Raw genomic sequence first — 20,084 nt, 5'->3', positions numbered from 1 at the left:
AGTAGTCCACAAGCTGTTAAGACTACAAGTTGCTAACTCTTGTTCTAGATTAGGGCTGTGCAAGCCTGGAAAAAGTAGTCGCTGCTTTAAGTTCATTAATTTCAATGAATTGATTCCTTAAAGTTGCTTCACCTTTTCAGTCTCAACCTTTTAAAGCACTGCTTTCCCCCCAGGATTGAATGAAAAAGGTTGGTAAAATGAACAATGGAGAAGTGATGTGCCAGAGCATTTCTTTAAAATAATTTTTGAAACAGAAACCTTACTCCATCCAACCTTATGCTCAAACGCTTTGGGAAAATTTGAAAATCTATCAAACTTCAACTGGATTCTTTAGCAAGTCATTAATGAATTACTGATAATTTAAAAATAAATAAAAGCCATGTTCCATATAAAGTGAATTGTACTATGAAATATTAAATCACATTTCTGTGTATCTTTATTTCGGACATAAAAACAAATGTACTATTCAATAAATAATCCATAATAAACAAAAGGAAAGTCAACATGTTAAAAACACATTCCTAGTATTTATGCATCTGGTAACAACAACAAAAATCCCATGAATGTGCTTGATTATTAATCTATTTCCACTGATAAAATAGAAGGTAAGTAATTCTTCCTAACCATGAGTTGCCCTCATGAAATCATTTGAAACAGATTTTGAGGGCTGGAGGCAGGGAAAAATACAGCATGGGTAAGGAGGAAGTCCTATTGCATAAGCCTTGAGAGAAGAAAAAATGTTCTTGAGCTTCAAGAAAGTAGGACAGTCTTTAACAGTTTTGAAAAGAAAACAGCATTTAACTTCTTGGGGGAAATCAAAAACAAACTTCAAATTTTGTATATAATCTACAAATTCAGGAATATGGGAACTATATATGGAAACAATTATGTTTCATGTATTATGCACCATCTTTTACATTAGACAGAAAGTAATCTTACAACAGCAAGCTCATTCAGCTTGTAATCATGCAACTGACTATGTTTATGAGACTATTTTTATATGACTTTAGGATAGATACAAACCATATATGAAAGGATTCAAACTGATCAGTTTCATGACATGGGTGTTACTATTATCAAGCAGAACAAAAGCATTAAACTGCAAAGAAACAGAAGCTTTTGAATAAGATGTTGCTGGAAGGTGAGAATTTCCAAACCTCATTACATTCCCAAATTTTTCAGTTTAATATTAAGGCTTTATGATATTTGTAAGCCATTCAATTACTTTCACTATCTGTGCATACAGAGAAACCTCTGATCATGTGCAAATTTTGATCATTTACCTCTAATATGCTATGGAAAAAAGGAAGTAAAAATTGGACTGTAATGTTTAAAGAAAGGCATTTACGTATTTCTAGAAATGTTCATTGTTAGAATAATATTTGCAGTTATTGACAACTGAAGCAATAAAAATATTCAGGGGAGAAAGATACCTTTTTTATATAAACATTTTCATTTATTTCAGCATATATGAAACCCCAAGGTAATGGGAAATGTGTCTGCATGAATGAAATAAAGGTTATGGAGCAATCTGAATTCAAAGCCAAGCCTTGGATTGTGAAGGAACATGAACTTTGTATCCACTTATTACTCTTTAAAACAGTTAAGCTTGACACATATGCCTGGGAGAAGATACATTTATTACATTTGGTGCAAAGAGGTGTAACTCAATTCTACAATTCTACTTCTACTTACATTAAAGTGACCCCACAGCCCTAGTTCCCCAATCCATATGTTCACATCTTCTCAAAGATGAAAAGAGTATTGCAAGAACAGTGGCCATGAATACTCTATACAGTAGTAATTGAAGGACATTTCTTTCTATCCTTTGGAAAGTCAAAAGTGTCCCTCTCCCTCTAGCCCCAAGAACACAAAATGAACGGTCACAATTGACTCCAGAAGTGTTGTTTCTCATCAAGGAAAACATGAATACAGTTTCCTTCCAATACACATTTCTTTCTGGTGGACTAAGAACAAGATAAAACAACATAATTAACAATTAGACAAATTGTGAAGCAAATCACACATATTGCTTTTCAAAAAAAAATGTACCAGATGCTTATGAATATAGATAGGCATTTTAGTATGTCAAAATAGTTCTGCTGACTAAATAATTTCTTAAAAACAAAATATTATAAAAATATATCAAATTGTTTAAATGTACAGTTTCTGTTTTGAACATGCATGTACTTTTAAAAAAACCTCAGTGTTGAATATAGAAAACTATTTAGCCAAACGGAAAGCATGTATATGCATAATCAAGTTGAGTTTGGTCTTGAGAATATTATTTCCAGCAAGGGAAATAAATATCCTGTTGTCATTTCTTTTGCAAGAATTCTACTTGTATGAGTTTCCTTGTTGCGTATCACCTTTGAAGAGCAGCCGGTAAATTGAGGAAGCAGGATTGTTAACGTTTAGAAGAATCATCCTTACCAGGAATCCCAATGTAACTGTGAAGCCCAACAACTTGTAAGAATAGCAGGTATCTCTTCAAAAAAGAAAGCAATGTCTAATGTAATGTTATTTTAGATTCCTCTTGAAAGCTACAAAATGACTGCTAGTTAAGAAATGACACCATGCATATCGCTGTTAGGTCTTTGATGTATAGCAAGTGGTGGCAATGGCTTTCCATAGAAATCTGAAGCACAAATTAGAAAAGAAACCAAATTAAGACAATATACCTCTTATCCAACTATTGTGAACTGAACAGAAAAAAAGGCATGGAATTCTCTGCTTATTTCATATGCACACAGAAATCTTTAGCTTTCATCTGATATTCTATCTTATGCAAAATTTATATACTGAAAGATACATGTTTGTTATACATGCTTATCAGTTTCACATTTTTTTTACAGTTTTTGTCATTCCTTCTGGCTATAACTTTTATTTTGAGAATGACTTGTAAAAAGAGAAATACACTCAAAATAGTTTTAGAATTACAAATACTCTGCCCACAATTACTCTATCCTAGACATAAACACAAATTTAGAGGACCTTGTTCCCGACTGGAACAAATTAATGTTGAAAACAAAGGAATTTTTAATTAAACATAAGAACAATCTAAGTTAACTGATACCTGATGGCTAGTATTTTTTATTATATATAGTCATCTCAAAACTCCCTGTTACTAACCCTCTCAATCTACCTTATGTTTCATATATAATATATTGATTAAATCAGTCAGAATACAGAAAAGGAATAGGATCATTTGTATAAGAAGCACCTTTTCCCTTATTTCCCCAACTAATTCTAAATCAGCAGCAACCAACATTGAGGATTTAAAGTAGATATAAACCTTAGTGATTTGGGGATGTGAACAGCAGATTGCACTCAAATGCAAAACCAAGTATCCGAGGATTTTTATGACAATGTAATTTTTTTTAATGTAAGCAGAATTTCAAAAGAGGAAAACAAGGCAAGTGTCCAATTATTAAACCATGTTAGAGCAGAACAGAAACATCCATTTTAAAAAAAGAAAAGACATACATCAGGCAGGCTTAGAATATGCAAAATTATAAAGCTATAAAAAGATAGTGGATGCATTCAGAGAAGGCAGAACAGGACGTTGCATTGGTTATATTTATTGGTTTTTAGGATATTTTTTACTTTTATTTGTGCTGACTATCGATTTTTAAGTCATACCTATTGAAACATGTTTTGCTTTAGTTTATCAAAACTCCTTCCTCTCCAGATGTAAATTGATAATTAATGTTATTTATTAATATTGTTTAAACTCTACAACAGAGAAAACCTATGAAATGTCAATGTTGAAAAATATTAAGATATGTTTTTATTTATTTTGTATGGCATTAACAAAATATTTAGTATTTCCTATATATTTTCTACAAATTAAAAAATAGTTCAAGTGTAGAGTTGGATTACATAATACAACTAATTTGGCTAGAAATCCTTTCAATAATATTCTAAGATAACAAAATCCTTTTTATAAGACCCGAGTCTGTCTTAGTCCAGTATTGTGTTTATCTGGCCAAACCTATGCTCCTGCAGTGCACAGAAGCAGGAGATAGAGACATTCAATCATCCTGCTGATATTCTTCTGCAACTTGTATTTGAACACATGTACCACCAGCTGAGAGATAATATTTAGTCTTCAGAGCTAATGGCCCTTAATGGAATTGTCCTTTATGATTATATTTACTCCCTTTAAAAGCCACCCAAATTACTGGAAATCACATCTTGCAATACTGAATTCCAAAAACTGATTGCTGTGTATAGAAGTAGTTTTTTCTAAAACCTTCAGGCAGGTTCACAGTATGACTCCTGGGCTTAGGGTTTTAATAAAGAGAGAAAAACTTTCCTTCACTTTCTCCATCCCATGCATGATATTATATACTTCAACTGTTAACTTAGTCCCTCGTCACTTATACTTTTTTTTAAGTTAAATATGTTCTAGACTTTCTCATAAGGAAGGTGTTCAAAACCCTAGTAGTTTTGATTGCCGTAATCTTCACTTTTCCCAGAAATATTATAGTCTCTTTTAAAATGTGCTGACAAACTTATTATTAACTTTACTGTCAGAGTACAACATGTGTGCAATGAGATTAGCTGAGCCTCCCTTCATGCACCCCTCCCCACAACACAACTCAGAGGGGACAGAAGTCCCTAACCCAGTCCCAATCTTATTATACTTTGTGACCTTGTTGCACAACATGTCGGCCCCGCAAGTCTATCACACTATGTTGACATGAAGTTATGTTCCGTTCAGAAGTCTGACAGCCCACTGTCCACATATTCCAGATGTAAATATACCAAATTACTATAAAGGATTGACAATGTTTTCAATTTTATTTTCAGTCTCTTTTCTAATGATCACTAGCACAGATTTTGCCTTTTTCACAGCTGACTGGAACTTACAGTCATCACGGCATATCTGAAGTCAAACTGATGGGCTTCTTCAGTGTCCCATAGTCATAAGATCACCAGTATGTCCATCACAGCCAGCTTAGTTAGGGCTTAGTTACCAGTTATCAGGGGAGCTGGCAGTAAGTTGCAAATCACAATCATGTGACACCACACTTAAATCATGAGTGATCTGCTTAATGACTGCAGTAGAGCTAATGTCATAAGTCAAGTGCAGTCATGATGTTTCATTTAACAATCACCCTGCTTAGTGATAAAGTTGCAATTTTTAAGGGAGGACTATCTGTATCTAATAATTCTACAGTCTGGAGTTGTGTCTTGCCTATTCTGCTGCTAAAATTTCCCTGATATTTAAGATTCTGTGATTCATTGTGCTCCTTCCCCACTATAGTTTCCTGCCCTGTTCCTTTTGCCCACCTGATCAAGATTCCCTAACTCTCTTCCTTTTTTCTAAAGATTGATGGCTAAAACTGATCTCCTAATCAAGGAATTCAGTGCCACTTAGTAGCTGATCTAAATCTAAATATAATTTTATTAAAAAATAACAGAAAGAATAAAACTATAGAAAAATACTTAACAAAAAAGAATAAAATTGGGTGGATATTTGTGAGTTTTTAAGGCCTAAATTATAGAAAAGTTCAATTATAAGGAAGCTAGAAATCTAAAATTCTAGTAATTATTCACATTAGCTTCTAAACTGGATTCAGTGGCATGTAATACTCCCAATAAATCCAGATAAATCCAAATAGTACTCAAATGATGGATCTCTTTCATCATCTCAGATCAAATTTGTTGTTTTCAGGTTAAATAGTGACAAGAATTGAAAAAAGTACATGCAAAATTCTAAGTAATTGTATTCTTTGAGCAAGTTGAAAATCAAAGCTTATAGGAAATATCTCATCTGTACAGCTTCACAAACTTGATTTACAACTTACCATCAGAATATTTCTTGATAAGAATAATTCTATCCCACTTTTTAACAAAAATATTGTCTAAGGAATGACAACTTTAAGTCCAGGTACAATCAGGCTCATAGTTAAAGAGCAAAAAGTTTATAATCCGGAAACATGGCCCTTTTCCTCCCTACCTCTTTTTTCTGTCCTTTCTCTCTTTTTCTTTTCTTTATACTCCTTAAAAAGAAATATGGATATTAAACAAACTGTTGAAAATTATACGACTGTCTATTACAAAGGAAATCAATTTATGTTCAAAATATAGATTTATGAACGTATAAATTTTTCATACATATTTCTAATCTAGAGAAGTAAATTCTGAGATCACAGTGCTGCAAGCAAACCTTGAACATCTTGGTTATCATTTTACAACTCTTTCAAAAGTTGCTACTTCATAAATTTTAATGTGAAAGAAGGAGAAAAAATGAAATATATGGGGCTCGCCATATTAACTGCAATTACCTAATTTTAAATGCATTTAACCATAGATGAAATAAAATTTAGTTTTTTTCTAACCATGTCCTTTTCTTTAAGTATGGCCTTAGGTATTCCATTCAGAGGTAAAATATACCTTTGAATAGCCCTTAGCTAAAGAAAGTTGGATAACCTTGATCCAGTTTAATATTACATGCTCTGAGAAACAGGTCAAAACAGCATGCCAGGCATTTGTCTTTTGCAGTGTTATTGTTCAAGATCATTTTAGAGGTCCTTAAGTTGAACACCAAGCATGCATATATGACATATGTTCTATCACTGAACAATTCTTATTAATAATAACTCTTATCCTCATTTGTAAGAGGATATAACAAATCAAAATCTACTAGGAAAGAACTTGCCATTAAAAAGATTAACAGCAAAATTATATTTTTAGAAAACCATATGCTAATAAAAATTGCACTGTACTTACAAATGGTTTCTAGATATTCAGATAAGTAACCATAAGTTAGGCACACAGTATCTACCTGCCTAATTCACTCATAACAATTCCCACCCCCTTCCGCTTCACCTTATAAAATTTAGCAAGTGATTAATATATGTTTAAGATTCAATATTTGATAGGTGTTGAGAAGAAAAAATGAAGATTATGTGAATGCTTGTCTGCTCAGAAGATATTTTTCTCCTATTTCAATATTTCTTAAAATCTTTATAGCAATTCATAGTAGACCTTCTTTGGGTGAATAGTTAAGAATGGTCCTTTGCACTTTAATGTGTTCTATTTTTTTTCCACTGAGCAATATACAACTAACTACATGACCATCTCAATAAGCAACAGTTTTGTCCTGAAGCAAAGAGAATGAAATAAAATTATTAACTAGATGCCATTTACATATAGTTTAAGACAAAAATAAGGAGTGAAAATTATGGATTTTTTTAAAGAAGCGCCAAATTAGTCAAAATGAAAGAAATAAGCTAACATGCAAAGTAAAATATATGATGCCGAGGAAAAATTCCTCTGAAATTACCATTATGATGAGTTTCACCAAGGGGCTCAAGTTTTTGAATTCTGTTAATTTTTGGTGTTTCCCATCCAACTGCCAAAAAAAAAAAAAATCAAACAGCAATTATATAATTGAACAATTCTAATAAAACAAATATTCATCCACGAACATGGAGAAAATCTCAAGTTATTAATAAAACCAGAACTTTTACTACTGATGAGCATGGTAGACATATTGGGGTAGAAGTTAATTTGCATAGGATTAAGCATCTGACATTGAAAATGTATTATATAAATATAATATAAATAATTAAATATAATATAATTAAGGCAGAGTTACTCTAAATTTCTTTCTCATGCTTTTCTTTTCCCCTGGACTTCTTCTACATTACCCTTATCTCTTAGTTCTCTCCCTGCCTCCTTTATGTTCCCAAGATCAGTTAGGCATTTCATCATAATATTTAACAGTGCCATATCTTTTCTTTTGAAATACTTCATGTGAAGTTGTGTTATTCATGTGTTCAAGACCCTAACTTTAAACACTAATGCACATTGTACTCACTTGGTGTATGAGTTGCAATTGGAGTAGGAAGTGGGGAAACAATTTCTTCTGTATTGACTGGTTCAACTCGATTTCTTTTTAATTTTAGCTTCTTTGCTTTCTTTTTACTGTTTTCTAAATCAAATATAAATAAAACCACTGATCTTACATAAAGAATTTTGAAATGCAATTAGAAAACATCTGTGCATACATAGAGATATTTTAATCAGAGCAAATCACAATTTTATTTGGTAATAAGCAGTTACTTAATTACATATGTTTAGTTAGACTATGTATTCATGATAGACTACTGGAATTTAAATTTGTCATTTAATTTAAAAAAAATCTATCAATTGCTTGGCAGTTCATTAGGTTTTCCTAGTCCTTTTTCAAAATTTTGCCTAGCAGCTATATTCTCTCTCTCCAAGTTCAAATGTAACTTTTGAAAAGCTGACAGAACTCATATGAGCTATTTTAACCTCTGCAAACCTTAGTAGAAATTAGATAAGAACAGTCCTTCACTCAAGATTTTTTTAATCAAAGAATCCTAAATAATAAAGAATACTAAATAATTTTCTGGTTTTTTTCAGAGTAAACGAAAAGGCAGTTCATCAGTTCTTACTAAATCATTCTCAGAAATCAGAAGGAGCATGTGAGAAGATCTAAGAGAAATTGCCTGGTAACACAGCATTTATAAATTCTTATCAGTCTACCTGTTCCTGGATTCAAAGTGGCATTATCACCAGAGTCAAGACTTTCTGAGATTTGCTGGTCATTCTCATCTTCGTGTTCCACTTGTTGTGTTAGTACAGATTTATAGTTTTCTATCAGTCTCTGTTCGTTGGATTGTTCACTGTTCAGACTCTGAACATCTATTATCTCCTGATTTGTTTTAGTTTTCAAGGCAATAGCAATCTTTTCATTCTCCTCCCTTTGCCTTTTCTTCTCTTTTTCAATTTTATTTTCATTCTAACAAAATATAGAAGAAAATGCCATTTATTACAGTAGCATTTCAAGTGTTAGTTGGGGAGGAGTTAATGTCAACAACAAATCAGAGGATACTCTAAAAGAATTACTGAAATACATTTCATATATTAAATTTACAAAACTGTTTTTATACATACTTATGGATTTAGACCAGGCACTAAATCAAGATGTTTTATAACTGTACTTTCAGATTCTTAAGATGCCTTGGTGTTTTCCACAACAATTTTGCAGATAATGCAACAAACACACACACACAAAAATCATGGCCAGCTTAAGATCTATATTTATGTCCTTATACTAGCCTTTCCTACCAGATAACAAATCACCAATAATATAAAATAAATTGCTCTTCAATTTCATATAATGGAACCTCTAATTAATATTTGGATCTTCTAAGAAAACTGCTTGTATAACTTTACATTTTAATTGCTTTGAATTTCAGGCATTTGAAATTTTACTTTGCAAATATTCTCAATGGCCTTAGTTCAATTCTTTATATGAGCCTATGGATTTCTATACAATTTTATTGACATATTGCTATGGATAAAGGATTTAAAATATTAAGTAAAGCTTTTTTCCCATGTGGAGAAAACTAAGCCTTTAATTACTTATACTGATTCTGATATCACGGCAGCTTTTTTTCATATTCTGAACTATTATTCCAAGAAATTAATTAAAAAGGCACCAATTATAAAACCTGGTATCTTTGAAAATTGCTGTCTTTTGATTGGCTATGTGCCATCAGGTTTGTATTTACTCTTCACAATCACATAAATAGATTTTCTCCAAGAGAACCATCTCTAATCTGATCCTTCAGGTCTTTCATCCATGTTCTGCCCACACTGCTGAAACTGAGTTCAACCACCTTACTGATGGCTATCCTCTTCTCTTTGTTTTTACTGTTTCCAGCATTATAGACATCTCCAGAGAATTAACTCTTTTGCATGAAGTGGCCAAAGTATTATAATTTGAGTCTGAATGTTTTTACTTTAAATGAGAAAGTCTTCTGTTCTATGATCCATTTTGTTTGGTTTCAGGGATATCCATTACATTGTAAGAAATCTTTCCCAATATTAAAGTTGAAAAGCAGCAACAGTTTCTCTTCTGATTTTTTTCAAAGTCCAACTTTTAACTTCTACACAATGACACAAGAAAAAAAAAAACCAATGCCTGCACCATTCTGATTGTTGTATTAAAAGCAGATTCTGGCATCTAAATATATTTTCCAAGGCTTTCAATGCTACTCTGCCAAGTGTTAGTCTGTGGCATATTTCTTGTCTCATTTACTGTTCACAGTTTAATTATTATATATTATATATAGTTGTATTTTCAGTAATCAGAATAGTGCCATCAACATTGCACAAATTATTGATGTTTCTTCAATTTTAAAAACGCACTCATATTCTTAAAATCCAGTTTGCCTTAATATGTACTTTGCATGTACTCTGATTTATTAAAATTTTAACAAATTTTGCATCAGAAAAATAAAATGTTCTGGTGTTCCTATTTTTATAAACACACTCCACAGCTTGAACTGATCAACACAATCAAAAGCCTTTCTATAATCAATGAAAAATATACTTATGGGTTTTGGTATTCTTTGGCTTTCTCAATATCCAACATAAATTAGCAATAATGACTTATTTTCCTTAGTTTTTTTTCTAAGGTCAACTTGAACATCACATCCTTTCATAAATGAGAGTACCAAATTTAATGCAAATCTTTTGTGAATATTGATCCATTGATGCTATTTGATGATGATTATCATTATTATTATTGCTTTACTGGCTACTAATAATGTTTAGGAAACTGACTGCCATTATACAGGACAATTGGCAGAAAAAGGAGTTCTGCTTTGTATTTCCTTATAATCAGTTGGAGGTGTTGTTCATGTCGGCAAAGAATTAAGAGATCAATGACATCAAGAAAGACATTGAAAGAAGTCAGCAAAGAAATAGATATGTGCAGTGGGTAACATTAGCAATAGCAAGTAGAATCTAGAAAGAAGGATTTGGAGTGACCTTGTTGATAAAACAACTGGACTGCAGAGATGAAGGAATCCTTATAGGAGAAACAGCTCAAGAGCTGTAACTGGGTACAGAAGCAAATAAAGTACCAAAATCCTAGGAGAACTTTGAAAAAAAAAATTGTTTTCTGCCTCTAGGCAAGGAATTCTTAAGAATATCAAATAAAAGTATATCTAAGCTATCTAGAAAGAGGAATTAATATAAAAACCCCATTATTAGGTTTAGAAATTGCCTATAGCAGCTCTGTAAATAAATGTATATTTATTTATCTCTCTGAGGGAGATGAGCGGTTAAGAGTGATATTTAAATGAATATTAAATTGTTCATTTAGACTTGTAATCAAGAACTCATGCATGAATATATACAGGATAGGTAAGCATATTACAACTGAAAACCAGCCAAATAAATTACTCACTGTATTACTCCTTGTATTATAATATAGAATACTTTTTATTTGGCTTCTAGTTCGTTGCATTGTTCAGAACTATTTTATCCTTTTTCACACCACCACATATGGTGGTGGCAATGGAATATGAAATGGGTACAGAGGTAGCAGGTAGCATTAATGTAAAACAAAAGTAATTTGATGAAATAAATTTTAAAATTAGCCTGGCCACTATAAAATTAGTTAAGTAATTAATATCTTAATAGTATCTGGGACCACGCACATCTGTTCATATCTTGTAGTAGTACAGAAATAAGAGACCATTGAAAATATGGAAGGAAGCCTTGAAACCAGAGATATTTTTATTGGGTATCTTGCCTGAAGGATATAGCAGAGAATTGATGTATTTGATTATAAATGTGTTAACAGCATCTAGAATTGTATTTGCTAGAAATTGGAAAAGTGAGAAAATTCCAATAGAAGAAGAGGTGGTTAAGAAAATGATGGAATGTGCATAAATGAGTAAATTGACACTAGCAATTAGATAAAGAATATTAGATAAAGAATATTACAAAATTTGGGACTTATTTTATCAATGGCTAGATAAGAAAATAGAGAAGTAAATTATGTTATAAAAAGGAATATTACAATAGGTAAGATAATATGATGTAATGATATTATATAATTAAATATAATGAAATGAAGTCTTTGTTCTCAGATTTGTTTAAATTTAGATTGGCTCGATAAGTACTATGTGAATTCATAGTATGATGATATAATAATAATATAATATGATATAATACAATTTGTACAGTTGACTTTGTAATATGAATATATGTTTGGAAGGGGAAGACTGCTGATTGCACGAAAGAAATGTACCAACCAACACACTGTATTTTGGAAGATGGTTTTATGTTGATGTTTTATGTTTGTGTTTGTTACTGTTTGTCTTTAAAAAAAGAAAAAACTTTTACAAAAAAGAAAAAAGAAAATATGGAAGGCACTGGAAATGGTGACAATTCCCCTGTTATGGGAGGAATAAAGTTCTTGGGGAAAAAGTATTTAAGTTACGCTGAAGGACCAAGAATAGGGCAGACATTGGACAAAAAAAGAGACAAGACAGACTAGAGCAGGAATAATCAGAAAGGATAATTCATTTAGGGTAATTGAAAGAAATAATAGTAGTACATAATTATGGCTACAACTACTCCAAGAATGGGAGTAAGAACTTCTTCCTAAACTCGTAATAAAGATCTCAAAATATTTAAATCCCAAAATTAACAAAAGCAAAAATATAGAAGAGTTTTTGGAATATATGATACAGAACAATATTTATAAAGCCCAAGCAGCAATTGGCAGCTTGGTTAGCATCCAGCTTTACAGGAAAAGTCCAAAGAACTTACACAACTTTACTATAAGATTAAAATTAAGCAAAGTCACATTATACTGATACAATGTAACAAAGCATGCATATTAGAATATGCATATTCAATATGCAATGTTAGAATAGTTCTTACCAATTCTACCAAACCAGATAAAAATACCACTTAATGTTCAAAGAAGGCTGAACATTATTTGGCCATCTACAGAATTAAGGAAGCATAGAAAAACCAGGTAATTATTGAAAAAAGGCTGTAGAAACAAGAAGCTAAAATAAAAGGAGGCTTAAAAACATACAGAGAAAACAACTTAGAGGAGGCTGCCAGTATTAGGAAAGTCATGATTGAATTGTAAAATGATTACACATCTGACAAAGCATAAGAGAAGCTCAGAAAAGTTTAATGGTTCTTAAGCTCAACAACCTATCAAAGGTAGAAGAAACAGTCCTAACAGTCCTAGGTGACTGAAATAAATCCCTTTGGTTTTCTAGATATAAGTAGCAACCTAACACTAGCGCAGCCTTATCTTACATGATGCATCCCCAGAACAAGAACACAAGTTCTCCTATGTTTTGGAAAAATACATGTTACTTTGGTATAGACAGATAAGAAGTATCTCAAAAGAAATTTTGATAGAGATTTATCAAAAATACTCTGCTGTGTGCCAATGGGTTCAATTTTTTCAATACATCATAATTAGTTATCAAGCAAGCAAAAGGGGCTAGTAGAGAAGCAAACACAGTTATTAATATGATCTAAATAAAAGGAACAAGAAAAATGAAACAGAAAGTAAAGGAAAAATAACCACTAGTATCAGATAACATAAAGGAAAAAAAAGGATCAAATATAAAAGAAGGGGTTTTGAATTTGTTTTAAAAATACAATACTGGCTAAATGACTCATGAACAATGAATTGATTTGACACAAATCTTTTCCATGGGTGATAGCTCCAATACCTTAGTGATTATAGTTGATATGGGCTGAAATGGGTTTCCAGTTACAAGCTCAGAGTCTTCTTCATCCAAAATGCTCCTTCTTTCCCGTTCATTGTCTTCTTTCTCTTTCTGTTCTCTTATTATTTTTTTAAAAAAAAAGATATTTTGGATTAAATTACAAATTCTTAGAATATTACAAAATCTGAAAACAGTTCATATGCATTACATCAAAATGCAGTAAAGTGTTATTGATGAACTTGTAAAAGATGGATACCTGAAAATAAACAATCAATGTGAAACCTTGCTTACAATTCTTCTATTAGAATAATGTAGCTTTCATTAATTTACTGAAATATATGTTCTATTCTGTCCTTAAAGCAAAGGGTTGTAATAGGAGACCCTTAACTCTCTACCTGTGTCTATACTTCCTAGCTCTGAACCCGGCTTTTACTGCTTCTTATATGAAAGTATATTAACACTAGCTTGATAAAGGCCCAAACTAAGGGAAAATTTGTAATCTGCAATTGTGTAAACCTAATAGTTGCAATTCAATTCGTTTTGAGGCTATTTTGGACATAATTGTCTGGGACATTACAAGAATACGGAACCAAAAAGTGCAGATGACAAGAGTAATAGGATGGCACAATGAATGAGAAAGTTGCCCTGGTAATCTTCTAGAGGAACAGAAGGGATGTAGAGAAAAAGTATATAAGAAGGAATTTTATCTCAGATCATGGCCACTGATGGTAGCTGCTCTTTGCTGGACCTAGCTATTCTCTCTGGACCTGATTGCAATGAGTTGTTGATGTAAGTATTATCTTGCTGAAAAGTTGTTTGTACTTTGATGGCTTTCTTGTTCCAAATTGCTCATGAAATAAACTTTTGATTCAAAGCAAAATGAGGTTGCATGCTTGTATTTCCTGTTCCACTTGTCTTATTTTATGACAGAATTAAAGTCAAAAATTGAATTCAACAAAAAAAGAAATGGTTATAAACCAAACAGATACCAAGATAATCCAGAAATATGCATTATTTGCCTGATTAAGATTGACTTGAATTTGTATATTTTCAAATTTTATTATATGAATTTCTGTACAACTGAAAGGAATTCACAATTCTACATATTTGGTAAATGTAAAATAAATAATTAATAATTACAGATTCTAAATTGTTGAAGTTAGTGAGTGTTCTTTTCAGTAATATGATATATTCCACTATAATTTGGTATGCTGGCTAAAGACATATCTCACTATTTTTCTAGTTAGCTAAAAGAAAATTTGAACATAGTGAAGAATTAGATTCCTACCAGATTCCATTTATCTGAATGAAAAACTGGTCCAATTTCATATTCTGAGATTTTAAGCCATTTTATGTGTTCTCCTTTAGTTAGAACTGAAAACCGTTATGATTCATGTCCTACTTACTCCTTTGTTATGGAATATGTCTCTTCTCACATACTGCCCATTCTGATGCCATTTGATTCTCTTACCACCATTCTAGCAACGGGAAGATCTGATGTACTGAGTCTTGGTCTGCAGCTGGAGGATTCGAGCACTACTGTGCTTTTACCAGCCTCCATGTATGCTAGCTGTCAGAGGACTGCTGATGGTGCTGACTGTTTTCAGGTCTGTCTGCCATTGCTATTACCACAGAGTGTCCTTTGAGAGGTTCAGATTATCACCACAGTTGACCATGTTTGTTGGAAAGGAAGGAGCTGCTAAGTATCCCTAGCTTGGCCCAGTCCATATAAGGCTGACTCTAATACCACTCATTCTGTCTTTTAAAGATCAACCTGTACAGTAAGTAGCTGGTGATAGATGCTAGCGTACCTACATAATTTCATACTCCTTTTGCAGCCTCTCCAATTGTATATCCCCATTCTTATGTTTTATTGATTATTCTTGGCTTTTAAGATGTAGCATAAAGGAAGTCATTACTTTCTTTTAAAAGGCAAAGTTACAGAGTAAAAAAAAGAATTCCATCTATTGGTCAGAAAGAAGTATTACGTTTTCCTTCTTGATAGACTTAGTGGCAGACCCAGCCTTTTTCAAAATTCCATATTCAGTGAACAAGTTAATACATGTATTAAATTGTTAAAAACAAACACTTGTAACTGTTTCCATCAGAAGTTGAATGTATAGATGATAAGTTGCTTTCTTTTTTGTCTATAATTCAAATACCATATCAACATGACAAATTCTGCATGCTCTCTCAGAATCTGGGACACATTACCCAAAGTTAGCATAAAATGAGAGAGTATTAATAAAGATTAACTACAGTAGCTATAGTATAGGGAAAATTCATTTTTCTGTTCTATCAGTCTGAACTTGTAACCCCCTTTTGCAAATCCTTCAGAATGTCTAAATGAACTTTCCCCAACCTGGTATCCCATCAAGTATGGTGTTAAAGCCCATAATTTCTAGCCAAGGACAAAACTCCCTTGGAATTCAACAAATATGATGAGCACCAGCATGATTCTGTACTTTATTTCTTGTCTTGAATAAACAATGGTCATACCGGAAATGTCATTCTTAGATGATCATTATTAACACCTTTGACTATGTCATATCACAGGGCTCTTCAAACTTGACAGCTTTAAGACTTGTGGACTTCAACTCCCAGAATTCCTCCTCCAAGCATGTTAGCTCAGGAATTCTGGGAGTTGAAGTCCACAAGTCTTAAACTTGCCAAGTTTGAAGATCCTTGTCACATCATGTCTGATACGAAAACACAATTACTGAATGTATTACATGTTAGATCTACATATTCTGGTCTTTGCTGTACAGTACCTGAAATCCCATCTGCAATGTACTATAAAATATTTCACATAAATGAAAGATGATTTACTCTACCTACCTTTCTTTCCTTATCTTTTTCACTCTTTCTGCTCGCTCTCGTTTCTCTTGCTCTTCAATGGCTTTTTGTTCTGTGATGTCTTTCTGAATTCTTTCGTGTAAGACATCAAAATCTTTTGCTATAGTGTGTAACAGCCAAAGTAAACCTTTCTTTATCGATTTGTCAATTTTTCTTCCATTGCCCAGAATAGCAGAACAAGGCTCCTATAACCAATGGAAAAATCAGCACTATTTCATATTGTTATAGCAATATGAAATTGAACAATCAGTTATGGACTCACTGACAATTTCTGAAAATGACTGTGCAGCACACTTGTCAATGATAACTTGTTCATATTTTGATCCATCCAATTATTCCATCTCACCTCTTAATACACAGCTTTCCAGAGGGATATATATTCAGGTTTGCCTATATGCTCTGAAAATTACTTTTCAAAAACTGTTGCTGCTCCCAATACATTCCCTCAAGAATTTCTTGTCTTGAAATTCTAACTTTTTAAGACAAGAATGATTAAACCAAAATTTTATTTTCCAAGAATGAAACAAATGCTCTGCCACAAAACATTACGCTCTGCAGTAGAGCATTCGGATTCTTCCTTGCTTTTTAGCAGCATTCTTTCTGTCACCATAACTCACTTAGTTTTAATATTAATCTAAGTGAATAAAAAGTATATTTAGAACTGAAATGCATATTTTAAGTTACATAAATAAACTGAAATAAGAACAAATTACATTATCATGTACTAAACCTGATTTATCTGCAAATCCCAATTCTATAATAAAACAGATTTTGAAAATAACCACAGTCTATAATTTATTTGTTAATTATTCATTCATTCAAATATTAGCTATTTCAAATGTTGAAGCAGCTCAAGTTAATACTTCAATTTACATGCTGCTCTATTTTTGGAAAGCCTGCTCCATTTTCAGAAACTCCAGTGTAAAATTATTAATATTAAAAACAAAACTAATATAATTGTATTCTATGAATCCCAATGCACCACTATTGAGGGGATAGTATAATCGGCATCCACATCACTCAAGAATGCCATATGGAAAGAAGAGCTTAAGACAAAACCTGTCATAGGTTCAAGTGATACACTGTTAAATTCAGTTGTGCCTGGCAGCCATACACAAGTGAAATGACATTTGATACTTATAGAAAACATTCATATGGGGAAAGAAACATTTATATGGAGAACGTTGGCATGCCAGTCAAGAACAATATTCCTTTCTCTGTCAATGTATAACATTCTTCGTTGTACAGGTAGTCCGTGACTTACAACAGTTCATTTCGTGACCGTTCGAAGTTACAACGGCACTGAAAAAAGTGACTTATTTTTCACACTAATGAGCATTGCAGAATCCCCATGGTCATGTTATTTACATTCAGATGCTTGGCAACTGGTTCACATTTATGTATCCTGGGATCATGTGATCACCTTTTGTAACCTTCTGACAAGCAAAGTCAATGGGGAAGCCAGATTCATTTAACAGTGTTACTAATTTAACAACTGCAGTGATTTACTTAAGAAAAGTCGTAAAATGGGCCAAAACTCACTTAACAGATTTCTCACTTAGCAGCATAAATGTCAGGCTCAATTGTGGTCATAAGTCAAAGACCAATTGCATTAGTGAATGGTAGAAAATATAATTGTTAAAAGAAACTTGTATTTCCATAGCACGTTGTTGCTATTGTTGTTACAGTCTTTCAAATCAATCATAGTTCCTGGTAACTACATGGACATTTCCATGCAATTTTTTTTATAACTTATAGGCAGTTGTCCATAACAGACCAGACAATTTTAAAAAGGCTGAACTGATTAGCCTTCTCAGTTTAGGAACCAACACTACAGATGTAATACCTGAGTATTATCTTCATCAGTAAATTAAATGCTTTAAAAAAAGCCCTGATATTACAGAGACGGATATTCCTTTAATACTTTTCTGAGAAATGACATTCTGAAATTTGTTTATCATCCAGGTAATAAACAACCAAATCATCTTTCTCATGGCCGTCACTAATCAGACATAAAGAGGCATATGATATGGAGAAAAATAAAGTGATAGAATTGCATAATTTCATTTCAAAATTCTGCCAAGCAATATGTCTAAGGAAATTAATCTTATTTAAAATGCACTTACAATCTGACAGAGGCATTTGTGTTCATTGACAAGTTTTTCAAGAGATAAATATTCAATCACATCTGCTTCTGCCAAGGCACCTTCTTTGTCTTGTTTATTTGCTAATCTAGGGGAAAAAGATCAAATAAAAATATGGTAATGCTACCTACTGCGGTTAAAAATCAATGAAATCAATATGAATAAGCAGAATCTATACAAATAACAGTAAAGACACAAATATTGTTCTGTAGCCAAACATAAATATTTATGTTGCCTATTTATTAACAGTTTCTTCTCAGTGGAATAAATACAAATGGTTAATTTATTTTTCCATTATTCTTAAATGTCAGAAAGCCCATCCTGGATGAACTGGACTCAAATAATTTTGTACAGAAGGCAGTTGAAGTTTTATTTTCCTATTATACTTTCTAGAACCTATACCTCCTGAAAATGCTGTCCTTTTTAGAATAATCCTCTGAAAAGCAAATATATGCGAGAAATCATATTGGAAAATCTTTTATGTGAAAATGCTTAAGTCTGAATCTGATGATCATATGATGACAATAAGGTTACAATGTTATTTTGTAGGAAAGCAGCCTTATGAGCTTTTTATGAGAGGAAGTTTCACTTGGTTTACTTCAAAATAAATACCCTTAGGAATGTGGTAGAAGTGTTTGTGTAGATCTTTCTTCATAACACAACTATGTCAGAATAAATGATATCAAAAGTCAAATTACAAAGAAAAACTATAACTGTTCTTGCAAATTTGAAACTTGCAAACTGTTCTTAGAAGCAGCTGTAAGTTTACAAAAAGTCCTGTACTTGTAACGGATGGACATTTCCAGGTTTGTGATCTACCTGTCTGATAAGGTTCCGAGCTGCCCTTATTTACAGGCAGGTTGCCAGCTCAATAGAGGAGATATGTTTGAAAAAATATGGGATTTAAAATATAGAAAAGCCTATATACAATGTAGTTGATAAGATTGATTTTCCTATTTTTGTTCTTCCAAGGAAAAGTATCAATTTTCATTAGTCACAGCAAACTTATTAAAAAGTTTAGAAAAGTATTTCCATTTCTTAGAAATGAACTACAAACCAGCACATTTAGGCAAATCTTCTTCCCACTTAGACTTATGATTTTTTTCAGTATAGGTTGAAAATGTCTACATACTGTAAATAGTACTGACAAGAACTGCACTAAAACCTTTGATTTGGAACCAAGAGCATGCTTAGTAAAAAGAAAGTATTCTCTTTGTATTTCACTTATTTTGTTAAGTTTCTCTAAAATAGACTTCCTCAGCTCAGTGCTTTGTTGGACTACAAATGGAGAATACTATGATGTAGAATACTACCAAGAAGCATTGCACAAGAAAAGTGAGATTATACTGTATTTAGAGATATACCCAACAGAAGAGAAACGGCTTCTCTGTAATTTTTTCCCCTAAACATAAGTTTGTAAATTTATCTATTTTGGCACTAGACAATTGTTATACCAGAATCATACAAGGAAGCTAAATTTAGTATGCACTGTTCTTCCCCAGCTAATCTGTATAATTACTCTATGAAACATATTGGGCTG

At 32.2% G+C, this 20,084-nt stretch overlaps 1 protein-coding gene across 3 annotated transcripts in view; it reads right to left on the bottom strand.

Annotated features, from left to right (window-relative positions):
* Window positions 1-413: 413 nt before the first annotated feature.
* The window catches only part of ARL13B (ARF like GTPase 13B), a 40,107-nt gene continuing 20,436 nt past the window's right edge, over window positions 414-20,084 (bottom strand). For 2 of the 3 annotated variants that reach the window (XM_026700752.2, XM_026700754.2), the window contains exons 5-11: window positions 18,527-18,632; window positions 16,383-16,585; window positions 13,548-13,662; window positions 8,527-8,782; window positions 7,835-7,948; window positions 7,298-7,366; window positions 414-2,638 (exon numbers count right to left, since the gene is read on the bottom strand). In XM_026700752.2, coding sequence (XP_026556537.1) covers window positions 2,562-2,638; window positions 7,298-7,366; window positions 7,835-7,948; window positions 8,527-8,782; window positions 13,548-13,662; window positions 16,383-16,585; window positions 18,527-18,632 — 940 coding nt within the window. In that variant the 3' untranslated portion in view covers window positions 414-2,561. Of the gene's footprint in view, window positions 2,639-5,968; window positions 6,012-7,297; window positions 7,367-7,834; window positions 7,949-8,526; window positions 8,783-13,547; window positions 13,663-16,382; window positions 16,586-18,526; window positions 18,633-20,084 lie in introns of all 3 variants that reach the window. The other variant, XM_087937438.1, reaches the window with a different exon arrangement.

The sequence above is a fragment of the Pseudonaja textilis genome, chromosome 7 (assembly GCF_049901715.1).
Source record: "Pseudonaja textilis isolate UNSWEBS1 chromosome 7, rPseTex1.2, whole genome shotgun sequence".
In the NCBI taxonomy this organism is placed as follows: domain Eukaryota; kingdom Metazoa; phylum Chordata; class Lepidosauria; order Squamata; family Elapidae; genus Pseudonaja; species Pseudonaja textilis.
This window is presented reverse-complemented; position numbering and strand designations above follow the sequence as displayed.